Raw genomic sequence first — 22,067 nt, 5'->3', positions numbered from 1 at the left:
GAAATAAGCCCCTCTTCTCTTACCATTGAAACGATCAATGGCCTCCTGACGCATGTTCCCAGTGATTCCACCGTCAATACGTTCATACTTATAACCTTCATGTTCTAAAAAATCCTCTAGCAAATCCAACATCTTGGTCATCTGTGAAAAGGAGGGACTTAATTACAGAGCTGTCACATGACAGCTCATACAGTCACAGGGCTGTCTCACTACTCCCTCCACAGTTCTAGCTGAGCCCACACACCTGGGAAAAGATGAGTACTCGATGCCCTCCCTCTTTAAGGTTCTTAAGCATCTTCTGTAGCAGCAACAATTTCCCAGATGCTCTGATTAGAGCACTGCCATCATACATGCCATTAGGCATCTTAGGGGCTTCCTGGTGACAGAAGCAAAGGAAGACATATTGAAACAAAGTCCACAAGAAGCTGCCAACCCAGGGAAAACAAAGGTGGTACAACATACCATGGCTGCCACAGGGAAGAGGTAAGGGTGGTTGCAGCACTTCTTAAGGTCCATCACCACGTTCAGCAGAGAGACCTGGTTGCCACCGCCTCGAGCATTAAGAGCTTCAAAATTCCGAGTGAGAATATACTTGTAGTACTTCCTGCATGAGCAAGATGCAAGGACAGGGTGGACTACAGAATCTTTTAAATGACTAATGATGCAACCCAACAGCCTGAGACCATCTTCCCAACATTCCTCACTGTGGGGCTAAGCTAACAAGCACTAGCCACAGCACCGTTAGTTAGACACAGGAAGATATAACTAGGAACCATAAGCTCCAGCTCCCAGGCATCAGATTTCTTCAGGCCCTGCCTGTTCCTGTCACAGATGCCTGGAAGCTATGCTGGAGGAACCCTTGGCAGCTGTCTAACTGTATTACAAGATTGGATCTGAGCTTCTATTCCTTCACACTCACTTCTGCATAGGGCTCAGCTCCACACGCACAATCAGTTCTGTCTTGGATGGCATATTCTTGAATACATCAGCTTTGAGCCGACGCAACATGTGAGGTCCCAGCATGTCATGTAGTTTTTTAATCTGGTCCTCTTTGGCAATGTCAGCAAACTCCTCCAAGAAGCCTTCCAAATTGCTTCAGAAAAAAAAAAAAAAAAAAAATTTAATAAAGTTGTTGCAAAGGGAGAAACGAAGAAAGAAAAGTAACACAAGAAATGGGCAATAAGAAGAATTAAAATTATAATTATGAAGTGACTGAAAAACAGACTTACTGGAACCTCTCAGGGGTAAGAAAATTGAGCAGATGAAACAATTCCTCTAGATTGTTTTGTAATGGAGTCCCGGTTAGCAACAGCTTGTGCTGGAGTGAGTAACCATTCAAAACTCGAAAGAACTAGTAAAGAGAGATGAAATTCAAGAAATGAGGATACCACTGTAATGCTATAGAATCCTGAGCTGTTTTACTGTCCCACGAATTACATCTCATCCCACGGCTGGCATCCTTCTTAAAGGTCTGGCCACAAAAGGGCTACCACAGGTAAGGAAGAAAAGACCACTTTCTCTTAGGTTTCTTTCAAAGAGATGATGCTCCCAAAAGACTAAACCTGAAGCTGTCACCCCCACTCACCTTAGACTGATTGTTCTTCAGTCGATGGGCTTCATCCACAATGAGGCAGGCCCAATCAATAGAACCCAAGATGGCCATATCAATGGTTATCAGTTCATAGGATGTCAGCAGGACATGAAATTTCACAGATGCTTCTTTCTGCACATAGGATAAGCTGGTTATTCACTACTGGTCCACTCCTCAACCAGCACAATGGGGACGGGTGGGCTCTCCTGCTCCCACAGTTTCTCATTGCCTCACTCACCCAGAACTCAGGTGAGACAGCAAACCAAGCCCAAGAATCAAGTCCCTCTCAAACAGTGCCCACCTCCCTCCTACTGGCATACCTTCATTCGGGAGGCCTTCTTGCCACCTCGAATGGCATTATCTTCAAAGGAGAACTCATTTTCCCGGATGATAGCACGGCTGTCCTTGTCACCCACATAGGTTACCACATACATGTCAGGAGCCCACATCTCAAACTCTCGCTCCCAGTTGATGATGGTAGAAAGAGGAGCACTCACTAAGAAGGGGCCTTTGGAATGACCCTGGGAGGAAGACAGTAGGCACAATCAAGACTAGAGACCATCAACCTAATCCCCAGACTCCACCTCTCTCCCTGAACCCGCACCACTGCTCCCCACCCATCTTTCTCAATTACAAAAGCCGTCTGACCCTCTTTTCCAAAAATCAATGGCCCACCTTGACAAGACCAAACTCTTCCACCAAGACAAGACGTTCCCTACCACTGAGGGTTTTTGTTTTGTTTTTGTCTGCCTGTTTGTTTGTTTTTAACCACAATTCCTTTTACCTCAAAATACATGCATTCCTTATCCCCAGGACAGCCACACTAAGTCTACCATTGCCCTACTCTGATAAAATCCCCACTGTGAGCTCCAGAGAGCTAGTTCACTGGGCAAGGGCACTGGGCGCTCCTGCAGAGGACCATGTTCACATCCCAGGAACCACAAGATGGCCCACAGGCTGCAACTGCAGTTTCTGGAGATCTGATGCCCTCTTCTGGCCTCCATGGGCACTGCACACAGGTGGTACACAGATATACTTATGGGCAAAACACCCACACACAAAAAAAAAAGATTTCCACTGCAAACCTGTATCTTCTTATCCTCTTTTCCTCCTCCCTCTCCTCAAAGTACAAAAAAAGAATATAATCATAAAACTGTCATATCCTGACATCCTTACCTCCTTGTAGAGGGAATAGAGAAAGACCGCTGTCTGCACAGTTTTCCCGAGGCCCATCTCATCAGCCAAGATGGTGTCGGTACCCTGAGCCCAGGAGAAGCGCAGCCAGTTTAAGCCTTCCATTTGGTAGGGGTGCAGGGTTCCACCTGTGGCATCCAGGTACTCTGGCTGTCGCTCATATTTCACTGTCGGCTGAAGGAGAGGAAAGAAGTCAAGAGCTCGTAAAGAATTCCCTTTTTCCCGTATGACAGTAGTTGCTTCTTCCTTCACAGATTCTGACTATATTTTTTTCCTGAAAGCTAACAGAAAACAACAACAAAAACCCTTAGGGAAGACAGGCATGGTAGGACTTGCCTATAATCCTAGTTCTTAGGAGGCTGAGATAGAAGGATTGAGTTCAAGGCCAGTCTTGGATACAGGGGGAAATACTGTCTCAAAAAACAACAATAAATAATTAAAGTGGGGTGGCGCACCCATAAAACCCACCAGGCTCTAATGGACAGATCCAAACCACTGGTGACACAGACAGCCCTGGCTAAATCCAGTGGGTCACAAAAGAAAAAGGCACGAATGTGGGAAAGAGATCTGCAGGGAAGAAGGGCACTGCCAAGAGAAGGAGGGAGATAAAAAAAAAGGAGGGCAGAAGGAAGTATCAGAATACATTATGCACACGTTGTACATAATGAAGTTGTTGACTATGTGTGGAAAAGGGTGTGACGGGATCCTCACTGATAACCGCAGTATGTGGCTTAGAACCCTTCAGAAGACAAGGTTTCTACCTCCCAGGCAGACATGACAGACATTACTTCTTAAAATATCAAAACCAACAACTTAATACACTAATTCTACTAAGATCCATCAGATAGCTAGATCCATCAGATAGCACACCACGCAATCAAAGCACTCAGGAAGAGCAAGAGTTGAAGCCTGAGCTACCAGAGACCATGCCTTTCTCAGACAGACAGACCCTTGTGTATATGACCACCTCCTAGGTAACACTGGCATCACATAAAAATATCCCTTCTGTAGGTTTCTCCTGATGGTGAAGAAAGAAAGAAATCCCAGTGTTTTCTGATTTACAGACCCGTAAAGGAGGAAGATGTGGAGGAGGAGGATGTGAAGTCTCTAGAGTGTCTCCGCTGGGGCCACCTACAGCCATCTGCAGGCCATGACTTCACTATGAGACTACAGCAGGCCAGTCATACTGCCCACCCAACAAATAATGCCCTTCTTCTACCCAAACTCACATCAACAGTTGGAGTCTCCGGAGGCCTTTCCAGTTTCCGCAGCTTGACCTTCTTAAGCTTCTTGCCTGGTCGCCCTTCCTCACCCCTCATTAACTCCCTAGGAAGGAAAAGACACCACAGCTGCCTCGGAGTCCCTTCAACAAGAAAAGAGCTTTCCTTTGTTCCAGTCACCCACCTGTGGTTCCAGTAGCCCTGCTTGAACAGGTCGTAGTCCTGTATCTCCACATCCTCACTCTCCCAGGACGCCTGATCATAGGGTAAGTCTCGCCACTTGATTAAGTAGTGAACATGGCCCTTCTTGTCCACACTACAAAGTCAATAAAGAAAACTCCTCAGAGCCAAAAGGTCACTTCTCTCACCTCTTTAGTCAGCCTTGCTCTTCAAAACCAACAAAACCATTTTAAATGTGCCATACTCCACATGTATACAGAGCCTCAACGGTCTTTGGACCAGTACTCTCTCTAATCTATACTCTCCCTGTGAGCCAAATTCAGAAGAACATCTCCTGAGCATAAGTCAATGGTGATGTCCATTTTCATAGCCCCTTTAATAAGAGCTCCAAAGGGTATACCACCTCCAGAGAGCACAAGTGATACCTGTGGTTGAGGATTCGGTGGATCATCATCCACTCTGGTTTTATTCCATAGCGATAGAAGCGTTCTTCCATCTCTGCAAACTTAGGGTCTTTGTTCTTTCGCTTTCTGCTCTTCTCTTCATCTCCACCAAAGTCCCCAGAAGGTGGCTCATCCATATCATTCTTCCGCTGATAGTTTCTGAACATCACCTGACAGTGCAGCTCCAGCTGGGTACAGAAAGACAAAGTGAACCACCCTGGAGCTGCAGCTGCCCTCTCACAAGGCTGTTTTCTCACTGCCCCTGTAGTGTCACCATACATACAGAGCCTGCCCCAGGCTTACCTGCAGTTCTGACACCCAGGAGCAGTGCCAGTAAGACATGCCTTGCCATTTCACAAAGAACTGCCTCTCTGGCCGCCCCTCCAAGGGTTTGGGAGAGGGGGTATTAGGATCAGCATCTGGAGGCCGAGGCACTGGTGTGGGAGACGGTGGCTGGCCCCACTTCCAAATCAGGATCTTCTGCACTTTGCCTTTAAGAGCTGGACACTGTGAAAGAGAGACCACTTAATCTCAATTCAAAACCACAGGGACAGGGGCTGGAGAGATGGCTCAGTGGCTAAGAGTACTATCTGCTCTTCTAAAGGACCTGGGTTCAATTCCCAGCACCCACATGGCAGCTCACAACTGTCTGTAACTCCAGTTCCAAGGGATCCAACACCATCATACTAATGCTTATAAAATAAAATTAAATAAATTAAAAAAAAAAAAAGACACAGGGAGAGCTGGGCGTGGTGGTGCACACCTTTAATCCCAGCATTCAGGAGGCAGAGGCAGGTGGATCACTGAGTTTGAGGCCAGCCTGGTCTACAAAGCAAATCCAGGACAACACAGAGAAACCCTGTCTTGAAAAACAACAAAAACAAACAAACAAAACCACAAGATGTATTAAATCCTCCAGAATTAATAAAGATCAGTGTTTAAGAGTGGAGGGTAAGAGCACTTGCTCTACAAGCATGAGAACATGAGTTTAAATGGCTTAGTGATTAAGAGCACTGGCTGGACTTGTAGAGGAATCAGATTTGATTCCAGTGCCCACACTGTGGCTAAGAATCATGTGTAACTCATGTGTTCCAAGGAGTTCTGTCACTGCATATACAGAGTTATATACATGCATACAGCAAAACAACCCCAGGCCACAGGAGCAGGGACAGAAGGATCACTGGAGCTTGCCAGCTGCCAGCTTAGCTCCAGGCTTACTAAGATTCTGTTCAAAGTAATGCAGCAGAATAACAGTAGAGCAGTAACACTGCTGCTCTCCTGGCCTAGGCACAGAGGCCTGGATCCCTCCACATATATGTGTATATACAACACAGACAGACACACACATTTTTTTTCCCCTTTCAGATTGAGTCTCATTGTAATAGCCCTGGCTGGCCTGGAATTCAATATATAGACCTTAAACTCAGAGAACTGCCTGCCTTTGCTGAAATTAAAGGGATGTACCATCATGCCCAAGAAATGAAAATTAAAAACTACAGGGAGTTTGGTGTGGTGACCCAAGTTTTTGATGCCAGCACTGGGGAGACAGAGGTAGACAGATCTCTGTAACTGGAGACCAGCCTATCTGTTATACATAGTCAACTTCAGGCCAGTCAGGGCTCTAAAATGGGACCCTACCAAAATTTTTTTAAATATCTAAAAAGAAACTAGCAGCCAGGCACTGGTGGTACGGGCTTTTAATCTCATCATTCAGGACTCAGCGGCAAGTGGATCTCAGAATTGGAGGCCAGCCTGGTCTACAGATTAAGTTCCAGGGCAGTCACGGCTACATACAGAGAAACCCTGTCTCAAAACACCAAAAAAGAAGAAGAAAGAAGAAGCAGACAAGACCACAACTTTAATCTTGTCAGTGGCTCATGCCTTTAATCCCAGCACTCGGAGCAGACAGTTCTCTGTGAGTTCCAGGACAGCCAGGGCTGTTTATAGAGAAAACCAGTCTTGAAAAACCACAACAAAATAAAACAGAACACAAAAGAAAACTTCATCTCAAATGAAATCTAACCCTATGACCATCTCCAGACAAAAAACACTAGAGTTTTCTCTCCCTTTCTGGATATCATCAGAGCTTAAAAAAGAATTAACTCGACTTGGGGAGGGGCACGGGAGAAGAAGGAGGGCGGGTGGAATAGGGAGGGGGCTATAACTAGGATACAAAGTGAATAAACTATCATTTTTTTTAAAAAAGTAAGTTGACTAAATAAAGTTGACTACACTGTAAATAATAAACCATAACAGCTGGGCAGAGACAATTCCCAGCACTGGAGCCAAGCATGTCCCTGTCTTAAACAACCTACATGCAGTAAATGGGCTCTCAAACAGTCTAAGCCACCAAGAACTAAGGCAAGACATCAAGACTGAAATGAAGCTGAGCTAGTAACCTGAGCTTTGCTCCTGATACCTGGGAAGATGAGGCAAGACAGTATGAGTTCAAGGCCAGCTTGAGCTACATGAGATCCTGTCTCAAAAATAAAAGCTTATTGCAGCCCTTGTGTGCAAGAGCTTATAGAGCAACCTAGGTATTCATCAACAGAATGAAAAAAATGTGGGATATTTATACAATACAACTTTTTCAGCTATAAAGAATAAAGTTATGTCATTTATAGAAAAATGAATTAAAATGGAGATAATGCAAAGTAAGTCTCTCTTAGAAAGCCAAGTTTTCTCTCATCTTTGAGTCCTACATTTATAGATAGACAAAATCATGTATGTATAGAGGACATAAAAGTAGACACAATACTATTAAAGAACAAAGAACTAATGGGGAGAAGAAAAAAACCTCAGTGCAGGCAGGCAGGAGGCAGAGACAGACGGATGGATCTCTTTCAGTTCAAGGCCAGCCTGGTCTACACAGTAAGTTCTAGGACAGCCAGGGAACATACAGAAAGATCCTGTCTCAAAACACGATCCTACAAGTGTGTCAGAGGTTTTTAACCATTGAGTCATCTCTCTAGCCCCTAAATTAAAGTTTTTAAAGACATGATCATATACAGGACTTATGCTTATATTCCAGTACTCAAGAGACTAAGACAAAAAGATCACCATGAACTCAAATCAAGGCCAGCCTGAGCTACATATACTGAGTTTAAGGCCAGTCTGGACCATGTAATAAGACATCATTTCAAAACGCCAAAAAAAAAAAAAAAAAAAGGAAATTGGATGACTACTCAAACTAGAACAGTACTTCATCCTGCTTAAAAGAATAGCAAGGCACCACCTCCTCTATTCCTCTACTCAGCTCATTTTACGTTTACATAGAACATGGTATCCTAAGACTAAGGGAAAGAAAAATTCCTGTCTCAGAGCTAGAAAATGTGTAGGTCTCCAATGACCTCTCCCCAACCTGTGCCTCACAGCACCTACAAGAGAGCAAACCCTTGTGCTATTGTATGATACTGCTCCCATCTCCCGCCCTCTGAAGAGTCACTTACAGTACAGCGAGGACAGAGCCACTCTCCATTTGGGATCTCTGGCAGTGGGGGGTTCAGGCAGTGGATATGGTAGGATGAAGGGCAGGTGTCACAGCACAGCAGCTCTCCACCGTCCTTGCAGACTCGACAGAATTCCATATGGTGGTCATCTTCCTCTTCTGGGTCTCCCCCAACCTCTTCCAAAATCTCTTCCCCCTCAGAATTGTCCTCTTTTGCTTCCCACTGGATGCCCTCCTTCTCCTGTAATAAAAAACCAGAGATTCAGATTATTACCACCCCACCCCCACCCCAGCCAGAACCTACTGCCAGCATTCCTTTAGATGTTTCCCAAAGCTGACGGCCACTCCCAATTCTATTTCCACCTAGGCCCAAAGAAGCTCATCATCCCACCCATGCCCTCAGGGAGACCCAGAGGCCACAGTGGCCAGGTACTCACACAGTGTGGGCAGCTCCACTTGCCCTCGGGGGCCTTCTCCATGTCTGGGTCCAGGCACACCATATGGTAGGCTCGGGGACAGGTATCACACAGGATGATCTCACCGCCTTGCTGGCACACCTCGCAATAGTCCTGGTGGTCTGTCTCATAACCATCCACAGCAGTCACCTCCTCCTCGCCTGGGCAAGGAAGAGGGAAAGCCCAATTATTAGAAAAAGACCACCTCCCCCCAACCCTTATCTCCTAAGGGAGATTCGTCCCTCGCCATTCCCACCTTGTCCCATCACAAAGTACAGAAAAGAAACACACCTTTCTTTTTCTTTTTAGTGGTCCGGAGTTTCTTGCGGCTCCGACTGCTGCGGCTGGTAGAACCATCCGAAACGGAATAGCTATTGATACTGGCATCATCAAAGTCAGATTCTACATCTAAATCATCATCCTCACTCTGAAAAAGAATAAGGTTAAAAGTCCAGGTCAAGCTGGGAGAGGTAGCACATGCTTTTAATCCCAGCACTAGGAAGGCAGAGGCAGAGGGATCTCTGTGAGTTTGTGGTCACCCTAGTCTACAGAGCAAGTTCCAAGACAGTCAGAGCTGTTACACAGAGAAACCCTACCTCAAAAAGCAGACAAAAAAGATCCAGGCCAAGGAGAGAATGGTAAAAAAGAATTGTACAGAAGGAGCCTAGTCACCCTGCCTGAGGCCATAATACCCCACTCTCTTACATGCCTGACAGAATGCAAGACCCTTGACCACACAGCTCCCTCCTTCCCCAGTAGGATGAACCAGGCTCTCACCGAGGATCTCTTACGCTTGGAGCCGAAACCTCCCAGCTTGATTTTCAAAGGAGCTACTTTCTTGGGTTTGGGTTTCTTGGCATCAGGCACTCGGGGGCTGCCTTTGGGCTTCCTCCGAGCATTAGGACCTAAAATCAGGATACAGACAAACGTATACCACAAGGTTCACTCCTGTCTGTCGCCTACCTCAGGGGCAATGAAGCATTCCTATGCTGTCTTTGACTTCCCAAGCCCACCCTGGACTCTTCATTAAGTTCCATTTCACCTTTGCCCTCCTTGGTCTTGGCCTTGCGTATAGGCACCTCCACAGGCGGTGGGGGAGGTGCAACTTCAGTGGCCGTCACCATGCTCTCCACCACAGCCACGGCTGCTGCAGCCGCAGCGGCCACAGAAGCTCCTGAGCTGCCCTTGAAGGGGTTGTTGGTACTGAACTCTCTCCACTTCGCGCCCAAAACCATCATCATCTTGGAGACAGCAATCTTGGGGTTTTTAGCAGCAATTAGGGGTCTGGTAGAGAAATAGACAAGGATAAGAAGCATGGGCATGTATAAAAATGAGAGAAAAAGAAACAAGAAGAAATTCTAGAAGGAGGCGCTTCCCTTCCCAACCCCAAGATCCTCCTGATTTACCGAACAAACTGGCTGAAGGCCTTGTAGTTGGTGAGGGTACGGTAATCTTCTTCTGAGAACATGTGGTCAATGTCTTCCATGCCCCAGTCTTCCAAAAGCTGGGCAGATGATTTAGGTTCCTGCAGAGAGAGCACAGTCCAGGACCTGCCTCATGGTGCCCACACTTGCTAAGAGAATGTGAGTTAAACTACAGCTTCAAAGAGCAGGGTAAAGAGAGCTAAGAGGAGATACTCAAAACTACATGGAGGACAGGAGTGCATCTGGGAACAAAGGCCAGGAGCACAGGAGAGAGGAAGGACAGAGGTCTTGACAGGACAAAGATCTAGGCACCTTTGAATCATCATCATCATCCTCCTCTTCTTCTTCCTCCTTCCTCTTGGATTTGCTCTTCTTCTCTTTCTTAGGTCCAAGCTTCTTTTTCTTCTTCTTGCCAGGAGTGTAGTCGCTGCCCTCGCTGTCTGAGCGCAGAGCCACCTCTTCCTCCTCCTCCACAAACTCTGGCCCCTCCCCGGAGCTGTCCCCCAGCTGCCGGCATAAGAGTAAACGCTGGAGCAGGGAAGGGGGGAGAGGGAGACAGACGCACATGCTACACACATGCTGACCTCAGGACAGTCCTGAGGCTCATCCCAGGACCTGACCCACAGCTTCAGAAGAAAAGCTACCCTCAGCTCCACAACCCTTCTCGGATGCCTCCTCCTTCCTTCTCACTCCACAGAACACTCAGTCACCCACTCACCTCCTTTTTTTGGCGCTTGCTCTTAGGGATTTTAGGGTCTCGAGGCTTCTTAGGCTTTTTCTTCTTCTTAAGCTTTGGAGTCTCTGCTTCTGATAAATCCTCTTCTGGGTCTTCTTCATTTTCTACATATGTTTGACAAAGTGTGGCAGGCAGGAAAAAGAACAGCAACAAAAGGTAAGGGCCTAACCCAGAGGGTTTAGACAGCCTTTCCCCACCTCTCGTCCCAGATTCCCCTAAAGAGAACTGCTACACTACACAGAAGGGAGCTGATACCCAGCACAAAAACAGACAAAGAGAGCTGTATATACCCAAAATAGGCCTGCCAGGCTAGGCCAGGCCCACCTCGGGCAGCTGTCCAGGCCCCTATCTCCTCACCACTCTAGGCACCTTCTGTGTTCACCAGCACAGCTGAATTGAGCTGCCTGGAACTCAGCAAGTAAGAGAACTGGATCCGGGTCTCCCGCAAGTGGCCTCGAACAGCGCGTAAGACAGGGGATTGATGAGGAAAGCCTGACCAGAAGGCACTAACCATAGACGCACCCCCCACCATATCACCCCAGAAAAAATACCAGGTTCAGGGTCTAAGGAACAACAGCCTTATCAAGCCCCTTTGGGACTATCACTGCTCAGAACCACCAGAATCTCCGCAGTCCGAGATTCAGTTGCCAGTTCAACTTCTTACCCATTCCCACTTTCCTTCCTCATCTCTAGTCCTACTGTTTCTTTCCAGCTTTCTCCTGGGTCAGCCGACTCTCTCCCTAGGGGCCCGGAATCAGCCCAGCTGTCACCATCTCCCCTTCCCAACCCCCCTCCCATCTGGCTCCACCTCCTTCCCTGGCTAGAAGCACACACAAAGCCTGAGTAGCACTGGGGCTCCTGGGCAAGGATAGGTAGAAAGGGGCACAGGGGAGAAGGCCAGGAGGCAACCAGACATGTGCACCAGCTCCCCTTCCCTCCTCCCTCCTCTAGTTCTCTTCCCAAGCCACCCCCGCCCAAGAAGTGGGGAATAGGAAAGGGAGGAGAGAGAAGGGAGTGCCTCACCCACTGAAGAGAAGGAAAATGGCTCCTGACCGCAGAAGCAGGCTCAGGGCACCCAGTGCCAACATAGGACAGACAGGAAGTGGTAGGAGAGGGGGTGGAGCCAACAGAAGTACACAGAGCAAAGAGTACCCTCAAAGAAAACTTCTCAAATTATTACCTGGCCCCAGGTCGAAAGCCACTGATCTCTAATATCTACTCTAGGATGACACAGTTTGTAAGAGGTCACCCTAATGTTCCAGGCAAGAAAACCATGACAGCATGAAGAGTATTATTATTTGAGGGACTACATTACTCACTCAATCATAATTTTAAGACATTAAAGCTAAGATTTAACAAGGGCTCAGTGGAGGCTATCAAACCATATGACCTTCTTCCCTTGAAGGTTTCAAAAGCTTTAGCTTGAGGAACGGAACCCACAGCCAGTCTCAAAACTCAGCTTCCTCATCAGCCAATAAGAATCCTATCCAACATATGGAAATCATGTCCAGACCCCCAAAAAGTACTAACATATTCCATTCAATTCCACCAACACTCTTAGCTCATACCCCCAAAAGGATCCCTAAAATGATTCTTGCTCTGCTCTTCTGAAGCTAGACAGATCCAAGGTTGGACAAAACACCACAGGCCTCTCATTTTCACTCATTCCAGGATCAAGTCAGAGATCAGACGGTCCCTTCTCATTCCCAAACAATCATTTTTCTTAACAGCTTCTCCCCCATAACCTTTACTCCCCTCTTCTTCCTTCCCTACAGAAGTTGAAACAAGAACAAATCCATGGAGGCAAAGCAGCACCTTTCCATCCACATTCAACCCTCCAGCTCCTCAGGTAAATCACACACTGAAATGGCAAACACGCTGCATGAGGTAGAGGGAGATTTGGGAAAGGGGCAGAACTGGGTGTGGCAAGTGGAAAAACTGGGTCATGCTACAGATTGGGGCAGAGTTCACACTAAGAGCATGCACAGCTCCCACTTGGGGAGGAAGACCCAGACTAAGGGGATATTAGAGGGTCAAGAGGAAGAACAACCATGGTGGGACGGCACAACTCATCCTGCCCCTCATGAAAGGATGAAGGAAAGGTAAGCCTTCTTCTTTATCCACCCCATTCCCACACCCCAAGAAAATGCACAAAGATCTGCAGTCCTGCACCTCAGCTATGAGACACAAACCTAAGTCCCTTATCTCAGCAGCCAAAGACGCAGCATCGAGAATAATGGTTCTCTTAAACATCCTCAGACTGAAGTGAAGAATTCCACATTAAAAAATGGTAAATTTGAAAAAACACTTCTTCTGAATACTTCCAACATCCAGTTGGAGCTAAGGAAAGGGCTGAAGTGAAAAAGCCATGTCCTAAGAAACAAAAACAGGACCACCAGGCCCCATAATGTGGGAAAAGAAGCAGAAGCGGAGAGGATAAAGAAACTCAAGTGGGAGAGGGGAGATGGACATGAACTTTCCTTTTTTATTTAAAGTGAACAGGGAGTTGAATAAACCAATAGGTGTCTTAACTAAGGGGTTCTGAATAAGGAAACAAGAGGATGACATCCACTTATGAGCATGACATCAACCATCACTTGAGGGCAGGCACTCAGGCAGGCTGGTTGTAACTCTACGGGTTTGGCCAGTCCAGGGAGCCACCCCAAAACACAGTGCAAACCTTAACATACCTACACAAACACTTCACACCACCGACCCAGACCCCGAGCTACCTCAGAGTGGCAGGCGCCACTAGGAAAGAACGAGGATTTTGTCCACAACAGGGGCAAGGGTGTCCCTCCCTTCCCTCCGCCTCTTCTTACTAAGCTACTGCGGCCTCCTCTAGCCCCCCATCCCTTCCCCACTCAAAAAATTCCAACAATCTGCCTAGCTAAAAGTTCTCTAGATCTGATACGGAGCGAGCCTCAAACTTCACACTCTTGAAACAGCACAGAAAACCGGTAACTGATCACAAGCTAAAAATAATCGGACAGAAAGTAACCAACATTCCCGATTTCTTTTCCCGGGATCCCAGATGTCTGGCAGGGCTCATACAACAGAAATCTCCAAGGTACCCCACCATGTCACCACCAGCATCTCCAAGGGTCCAGGCCACCTGCAATCCTCCAAGAACCTGCACAGGCTAGAGCCTGCTAACCCAGAGAGCTCCCTCAACTGGGGGCTGCGGAGCATTCCAGACAGACTTGAGTGGAGCCAGCTTGCATCTGGGTCCGTGGTGCCCAAGAGGCACATGGCTTCCACCTCCTTCCCTCTCCCTGTCCACCCCCCCCAATACACAAGAGCTCTGCAGATGAGAACCACTCCCTTCGGATGCCCTCCGCTCTGAGTTCTGCACAGAGGAGACAAGCGGCACAACTCAAGCCTCACCGGAGTCTCGGGAGTCTCGGGAGTCTCGAGGAAAGATCAAACACCTCCTTCCTGCCCTGGACCCTCTGGGAAGACGTTACCTGGATGGGGTGGGGGCAGGCTGTTGTTCAGAAGTGCATCCATATCCTCCTCCTCACTGCCCGCTGAGCAGGGGGACGGGGAGCCCAGGCCCGACGCCATCCCCTTCCGCTCCCCGGCCAGGGAATTGGCCCAGCTGCTTCTGCCTGCGGCCTGGGGCCCTCTACACTGGCCCGAGTCACTGTGCGGGGGAGGGGGGGGAGAACAGTGAGTGACGCGCAGTCCCCCTCCCCCACCCGCTCTTTCCGCCCCCCCCCCTGCCCTACCACCCTAGCCGAGCACCCGAACCACTCAGGCTGAACTTAGTTCCACACTCCTCGGGGATAGCCCGTGAGCCGGCTCCCCAGCAGGAGCCCCCCAAGAAGAGGGAGCGACGCCCCCGAGGGCAGGCTAGTGCACGGCGGCGAGGAGGGGACAGGCTGGGCTAGACGGAGCCAGGAGTGACTGGGGAGGGGAGTCCGAGCGGCGAGGCGCGGAGGGGGTCAGGGGAGGCGGCCGGTGCTCGGGGACACAAGGTCACTTGGGAGTGGGGGGGGCGCCTCTGCGCGCCCGGGGAGGGGCCAGTCCCCAGACAGGGCAGCTCTCCAAAGGCTGTCCTCTGGGACAACTCAGGTTCTCTTCCGGAACGGCGGGGAGCAGGGGGCGTGGAGGCCCGGGCGCTCCGGGTCCGGAGGAGTCGGGACGCCGGCGGAGAGCAAGCTCCCCCCGGGGAGGGGGCGGGCCACGTGTCCCGGGGGGCTGGCGAGCGGAGGGCGAGGGGCGGGCGCCCGGCATTGTGGAAGGCCGAGCCCCGGACGGGGAGAGCGGAGCGCACGGCTCCCTCCGGCCGAGGCGCCGTCGCGGGGCCGAGGCGGCCTCCCCGGGGGAGGCGGAAAAGGGTCGGCTCCCTGGCCGGGGGTCGGCCCGCGGGCCCCGGGACGCCTGAGGAAGGGGCAGGTGACGGCATGACCCCCCTCCCGGGCCGAGGTCGGGCTGCGAGAGGCGTCTCTCCGGCCGCCGCGCGCTCTCCTCACCCTAGAGCCGCCTCAGGTCGCGCTGGGTCTCGCCGGTGTCACTCCCGCTCCGGCTCCTCCTCGCCGCGGCCGAAGGGGGGAAAATGGCTCCGGCTCCGGCGTCGCCTCTTAAAGGGCCCGAAACACCGGCCGGGAAATCCCACCGCACAGGCCCCGCCCCCCACGGACAGCCCATAATAACCTCAACCAACTCCAACCCCCCCCTCCACTACCGCCACCCTCCTCCCTAGGTCTCCCGGGCAACCCCCGCCCCCTCGTCGCTCAGGCAACCATTGGCCACGCCCCCGTCGAGCGCGCGCGCGCGTCACCCGGGCAACCGCCCACCTCCTGGCCATCCCATAATACAGACGGACACCCCACATACACACACCCCGCCCCCCACCTTTCATGCATATATATGCCCGGGGGCTACGGACATATATTGCGGACCTTTCACAAACTAAACCTGCTCCCCCCCTCAGCTATCCCATAATAACCACTCTTTGCCAACTTCTTCACTCTTGGCCCTACTGCTAACATCCCATAATAACTCATTACCCCCTCCCTCCCCTTGGCCATCCCATAATAAGCACCCCTCCCAGCACTTTAGCCTCATATCCCATAATATTCAACCCCATCCCCCACTGACATCCCATAATAACCACCCTTCATCCACCCACAGTTTGATATCCCATGATTGTCAGACACTCACCCACCCCATACTACAACAACGGACACTCGGCCTCCTCCCACACACATCCCGTAATAATCAGTCTCCCACTTTCTATACTGATATCCCATAATAGCCAACCCCCCAGAGCTGCCCTCAGTCCCCGCAAGCTAAGGTCTAGATTCTAGATGCCCACATCACCACCCTCAGGCTTCCCAGTCTCTTTCTAGCTCTACGGCCCACAAATTACTATTCCTCCTTATCAAAGAAATACTAATACTCTACTGTCACGTCACAAATGGACATCTAAGTCTCCTCCCCTAACACTGGAAAAATGCCCCATCATTTACTCCATCTGCTCTGACATCCCATAATTGCAAGAAGCCCATGATACCATAATACTCCCAACACAACCCAGTGCCACATCCCGTAATATTCTGCTGCACTCCACCACCTCAGGCAGGTCTGGCTCCACATCCCATAATAGTCACAACCCCCACCACCACCTCTAGAAGTTGGAAGTTGCCCAGTCTCTTCCAACAACCAAGAGCAGAGAGGGTGTGGCAAAGTGCTAACTGCCCTGTCCCCGCCCCCATTAGCACACACCTTTTTCCCTTGCTGGGTAAAAGGAGTATTCTGGCCTCTCAATGTCCAGGATCCCTGGGCTTCCTAGCTCATCATTTCCAGACACTGAGAGCCAACCTAGAGCCCCATCCAGTCCCACCAAAATCCAGGTATCTAGATGCTCTGAAATTTTGTGTAAAATCAAACAAATCACATGCTGACTAGATGAAACACTTGCATGACTTTAACTCACCCAGAACATCCCATACCAACTACAAACCCCCATCCCCAAACTGTTCCTCAACATTCCAGCGGTCCCCTCTACTTCCTTCCTCAAGTCCAGGAAGCCCCTACAGATGGATACCCCGTCACCACCACGGGAACTGAGAACCCTCTTCAATCTTGCCCTTTCTCTTTCCTCACCATTACTCATGCCATTCAACGCACCTTTGACAGTACCTAGCAAGATGCAGGGCTGGTGTGGCGGAGCAAGCAGAGACTCAGGTGCCTTCTTCAGTCAAGAAACATTAACAGCTGGGAATGGTGTCACCTGCCTGTAATACCAGCACTCGGGAGGCAAGGCGCTCAAGGGTTCAAGGCCATGCTCTGCTACACAGTAAATTCAAGGTCAGCCTGGGCTACAGTAGAAACAAGCCTCAAATAAATAAATAAATAAATATTATTATCAGCACCATTCTCTAACCAACTGGGCTAATGAGACACCCATATGTTTAAAAAACATTAAACAGCCAAAGAGACCATGATACAATATGATACTATCCGGTCAAGGAAATACTACTGACCGCTGTTTGTCGATGTCCTGTCACAGGGAATTGAACAAACCCTAACTGCTCTCAGGAGAGATCAACATCCCCCATAGGGTCAGGGTAGGTGGTTCATCTAGAGCGGCACTTCTCAACCTTCCTGATGCTGCAACCCTTTAATACAGTTCCTCCTCTCGTGCTGACCCTCCAACCATAACACTATCTTCCCCGCTACTTCATAACTGTAATTTTGGTCCTGTTATGAACTGTATTGTAAATATGTGTGTTCTGGTGGTCAAAGGGGTTGCGACACAGGTTGAGAACCGCTAATCTAAAGGCTTTACAAGAAAAGACTGGTCAGGATCATTTCCTTCAGGGCCTGATGAGACATGCCTTCAAACCCTCTCCTAGCTGGTCCCTACATGCTGAAGGATTTTGACTGGTAAGCAGCAGGCATCCGGGCAACGTCCCTAAAGCTGAAATTCCATAGTATCATGTGTTTCCTTGAAATGCCTCACTGTGCCACAGTTGCTACCTTATTCTTTTTACTTATTTGCCTTTTTCTTTTTTTTTTTTTTTTAGATAGGTTTTCTTTCAAAATTTCAATTACTGTGCATATGTGTGCGTGTCCGGGAACGTTCAAGTGTAGGAGGTCAAAGGGGGGGACTATCAGATCACTTAGAGCTGTGAGCTGCCTGATGTGGGTGCTTTGCAGGCTAGTGTGTGCTCTTAACCACCGGGCCGTCTCTTCAGCCCCTACCTTGGTTCTTGAATACCAAATTCTGTTCATATGCAATATCCCACATTTTTTTCAGTCATTCCACATTGTTTATCCTAAAGCCTCATCATACCACCAATTGCTCCCATTTGTCATTTTGTTGGAACCCCATCCCCCACTTCATACATGAGATTAAATAAATAAATACAACAAGTACATAAATGAAGGCACATGGCATGGTGGAGCGTGTTTTTAACACCAGGACCTGGGAAGCAGAGGCAAGCCAATCTCTCAATTCCAGGCCAACCAGGGCTCCATAAAGGTAAGATCTTGTCCCAAACAAAACAAAAGTAAGCAAAACTCTTACAAGCTTCTAAGAATCGTTTCCTTTTACGTTTTCCAGAAAATAAGGCTTTAGTAAAAAAACAATATCCCAGCTCCACTGCCTGGATTCCTCTTTCCCTTAAACCCAGACGCCTCCCTCTGCTTGAATCTGCCGATTTGAGGAAGGGCCAATGACCTCGTGGAAGCTGGACAGGTTGAAAATGAACTAGAACGTCTTCACAGGATGGCTATCTCTTCTAGTCCTGCTCATCTCATCCCCCTAAGAAAGGGCCCTGAGAGACAACACTCTACTGTGAAATTCAGAGGGCTGAATTATCGAGTTCTACAGACAGAGGGAGGACTTTACCCACAGTCTCCATGATCCCAAACAGATCCCCAGTGATGCTAAGAGCGCCTTTCCACCAAATCCTATGTGGATAACGATGAGCATTCTATGGTTATATATTTAAATACTTGTACACTTAAATACTCATATACTTATATATATATTTAAATAGTTAAAGTATTTAAGTACTTTCTCACCTTGAGACTAGAGTCTGAGGTCTAACAGGGCACGAGGCAGGAGACACCTTTAAACCCCAGCACTTGAGAGATAGAAGCAAGGTAAATCTTTGATTTTGAGGCCAGCCTGGTCTACACAGTAAATTCTAGGCCAGCCAGAGAGACAGAGAGATTTTATATCAAAACAAACAAACCGACTTTAGTTCTTGCCAAAAGTTCCCACTCTCATCCTTGAGGTTCATGTTCTCTCTTTCCAAAACTCTTTTTTACCTCAATTCTCTGGACCACCCTCTGGTCTAGGATCATCGTCATCTGAGTATCCCTCCTCTCAGGAAAGCTGGTTCTTTCTTAACGGTTTTGCTGCGTTCCTTCCTTATTAGATCTTCCATCCCCATTTCCCCAAATCTAGCATGTCTCTGGGCCTCATATTCTGCTGTGTAATAGATATCTCTGACGATTCCAGACCCTTCCTCTTCCAAGTACCCCACATTATCACAGTGATGAGTGAATATAAACCAGGGAGGGCTTACAAGCAAGCAGTCACGGCCTCTGACCTATGACTCAAAATATTGGTGTCCTCCAGCAGCCACATCCACTCTGTCCCTGCAGATTCTATCCACTTAATTCCTTTGTCTCCCTCACTTCCCACTTCTCACTTCTTGAGCCACAAGAAGGTTCAAATCCCTATCTTGTATTTAATCTTTCTTTTTAGATCTGTTTTAATTTTGTGTCTGTAAGTGTTTGCCTGCATGTATGTATGTGCACATGAGAACAGAAGAGGGCATCACAGCCCCAGGAACTGGAATTATGGGTAGTCGTGAGCCATCAGGTGGGTGCTGGGAACTGAACCTGAGCGGTCTGCAAGAGAAGTTTCTTAACTGCTGAGCCATATCTCCACCCTACTTCCTGTGTTTTTTGAGTGCCAAGGAAGCATAGGGTCTGTTTGTGCTGCTTTTGTGGTACTCGTGCTCCGAACCTCGCACTTCCTTCTCTGCCCCACGTTCCCCTCCCTGATCAATTATAAATAGGCCACTAACATGATTGGCCCACCGAGACTAAGGATGGTATAATCTGCTAATTAGTGCCCCCCGGGGGCAGGATCTCTAGCCAGTTATCTAGAATTCTGTTTCCACTCCGTGGTATACAAGAACCTAGAATAACACAAGGTTATCCTGGAGTCTTCAGCTCTCCGAACACCTCAGTTTTGTGTGTATGGAGAAACTGCTCAGAGATCCAAAGGGCCTAGTATTCTGCACTAACAGAAAGAGGATTTATGAAGACTGACTAACAATCCATGCAGGGCTTGGGGAGTGACATTTGTCCCTCAGGAGCCCACCCAGCCTCAACTTTTTCGGTGTTCAACTTCTTGCAGGAGATACTGTCTTCAAACCAAAGGAGGCACAGGTGGAAGGCCGAGCTGGAGCCATCTACCTAGGGAGCTCTTCCAGCACTATCGCGACACCCTGAACTCTGCAACTGCAGCCCCCAAGATCTGAATAGGACCCAGGTGTCCTAGGCTTTGGCTCGATGGCGCCTGCCCCTAGGGCCTCTTCCAACAGCTGTCACCAAAGAAACCTCTCCAGCCAGTTACTCCTGCCAGGCCTCAGGTCTGGCTCCAGGGCTCACCCCACCCTCCCCAGCTCCTTCCCTCCCTCTTCCTTCCTCCCCCCCCTCCTGCCCTCCCTAGTGCTTTACCTACCCGGACAGCCCCACCCAGCTGTGCTGGGTCCATCCCATAATAATTCTCCTCTCTAGCCCCCACCCCTCCCAGAAGAGAGGCGGCCATCCCATAATAGCCACCCACAAGAGACATTCCGCGGTGACCGCCCCCTCCCTGCAGAGCTGCTGGGAGCAGCCATCCCATAATAGCCGGCCGCCTGTTTTACTGGTTCCGACTGTGGAGGGAGGTGGAGAGGAAATGGAGGGGCGGGGGAGGGGAGAAGCAAGGGCCCCCACTTTGTGAACCAGAGGGAGGAAAGAGTGGCATTAAGAATTTGGGGGTCAAAGGTGACATGCAGGTGGGAACCACTGGCCGCTACAACCGTGCTGTGAGGCTTTCTCCCCATTATCCAGGACTTACATTTCCCCTCCACAATCCTGGGGTGGCTGTTAGCCAGAGGAGATACCTAGGATGGGCTGAGGTGCCCAGTATGGAGGGGGGAGTGGCTGTTGTGTGTGGGTGAAATATGTAGGAAGATGGATTTCAGGTGTTCCCATTGAGCTCTTGGAGGGAGGCTGACCTTAGAATGGTGAGAGGAAGGGGTGAACTCGGGGGGGGGGGTTGGAGAAGAGTTCCTCAGGCCCTCCCAATTCTGCACCACCATCCCATAATAATCCCCCCAGCCCCCCTCCCCCTCCCACACACGACATCCCATAATATCTTCTGGAGAAGCAGTCCCCGCAGTAGGTACAAAGAGCTATCCCATAATAAGCTCCCCCACCCCCACTCATCACCCCCAACTTGCCCCCCCTCAGTCACATGCAGCCGGTGCCATCCCCCGCTGCTCCCCCCTCTGGCCACCGAAGGCCTTGCCAGCCCATAATACTCTTGCCTCTGGTCGCAGGAGGCCTCCAGCCCATAATACTCCCTTCCACCACCACCCCCCCTTCCCGCCCCGCACCCCTTCCTCCCGCCTCCAGTTGGAGCCGGGCCTCACCAGCCCATAATATTCCCCAGTCTCCTAAGGCTGTTCCAGCCCATAATACTCTCCCTGTCTCCTAAGGCCTCTCCATCCCATAATACTGCCAGACGCCTGACCTGTGGGCCAAACCCCAGCCCGTTCCACACATCGAGGCTGTGTCAGCGCTGCTGGTCTCCCTCCCTGTCCCTCCTCCCTCCCTGGGTCGGAGCTTTTCCTCCAGGGCTGGCGCTGCCCCTCTCCCAGCCCCACCCTGTGCCTGCCTGGCCCTTACTTCCCCTCCAGCCTTCTCTCTGGCCCTTTCTCCACCATTGGTTCTTCATTCTGTCTCCCTCGTCTGCCTTTCCTGCACTTCTCCACCTCCATATTAGTCCGTGGGATTGGACATCAGCCTCATGGGGAGAGAGTGCCCCCAGAGGGCAATGGGCCAGTCACTGCCCCAAGGCTGCCTGCTTGACCCAGCACCATGGAAACGTGCCCAGCCTGCCTATTGCTAGTTCCCCTGACTCTAGTTCTGCTCAATAGCCGGGCTCATCTGGACGATTCACCTGGAGTCCTTGCTGTCTTTCAGAAGAGTACTGCCAGCAAGCCCAAAGCCCTACATAAGACCTTGATGGAAGGAGCTCCTATTTATGGGATTTCTAAAGTGCCTTTCAAATTTCATTGGCCCTCAATCACCCAATAAGTAGATACAGTGAGCCCCATTGCACAGGGGCGG

The 22,067-nt window shown here is 49.6% G+C and overlaps 1 protein-coding gene across 12 annotated transcripts in view; it reads right to left on the bottom strand.

Annotated features, from left to right (window-relative positions):
- The window catches only part of Chd4 (chromodomain helicase DNA binding protein 4), a 34,872-nt gene extending 19,571 nt beyond the window's left edge, over window positions 1-15,301 (bottom strand). For 3 of the 12 annotated variants that reach the window (XM_055609319.1, XM_055609320.1, XM_055609322.1), the window contains exons 1-22: window positions 15,170-15,301; window positions 14,159-14,337; window positions 10,674-10,795; window positions 10,268-10,483; window positions 9,938-10,056; window positions 9,574-9,815; window positions 9,309-9,436; window positions 8,823-8,958; window positions 8,514-8,692; window positions 8,078-8,317; window positions 4,932-5,135; window positions 4,611-4,816; window positions 4,190-4,321; window positions 4,015-4,111; window positions 2,768-2,959; window positions 1,912-2,112; window positions 1,586-1,723; window positions 1,230-1,351; window positions 920-1,093; window positions 463-604; window positions 245-376; window positions 24-141 (exon numbers count right to left, since the gene is read on the bottom strand). In XM_055609319.1, coding sequence (XP_055465294.1) covers window positions 24-141; window positions 245-376; window positions 463-604; window positions 920-1,093; window positions 1,230-1,351; window positions 1,586-1,723; window positions 1,912-2,112; window positions 2,768-2,959; window positions 4,015-4,111; window positions 4,190-4,321; window positions 4,611-4,816; window positions 4,932-5,135; window positions 8,078-8,317; window positions 8,514-8,692; window positions 8,823-8,958; window positions 9,309-9,436; window positions 9,574-9,815; window positions 9,938-10,056; window positions 10,268-10,483; window positions 10,674-10,795; window positions 14,159-14,258 — 3,340 coding nt within the window. In that variant the 5' untranslated portion in view covers window positions 14,259-14,337; window positions 15,170-15,301. The remainder of the gene's footprint in view (window positions 1-23; window positions 142-244; window positions 377-462; window positions 605-919; window positions 1,094-1,229; window positions 1,352-1,585; window positions 1,724-1,911; window positions 2,113-2,767; window positions 2,960-4,014; window positions 4,112-4,189; window positions 4,322-4,610; window positions 4,817-4,931; window positions 5,136-8,077; window positions 8,318-8,513; window positions 8,693-8,822; window positions 8,959-9,308; window positions 9,437-9,573; window positions 9,816-9,937; window positions 10,057-10,267; window positions 10,484-10,673; window positions 10,796-14,158; window positions 14,338-15,169) is intronic. The other 9 variants (XM_055609326.1, XM_055609328.1, XM_055609323.1 and 6 more) reach the window with 7 other exon arrangements.
- Window positions 15,302-22,067: the final 6,766 nt, after the last annotated feature.

The sequence above is a fragment of the Psammomys obesus genome, unplaced genomic scaffold, assembly GCF_907164565.1.
Source record: "Psammomys obesus unplaced genomic scaffold, mPsaObe1.curated_primary_1811, whole genome shotgun sequence".
In the NCBI taxonomy this organism is placed as follows: domain Eukaryota; kingdom Metazoa; phylum Chordata; class Mammalia; order Rodentia; family Muridae; genus Psammomys; species Psammomys obesus.
Note: the sequence above shows the minus strand (reverse complement) of the source record. Positions and strands in the feature narration are given on the sequence as shown.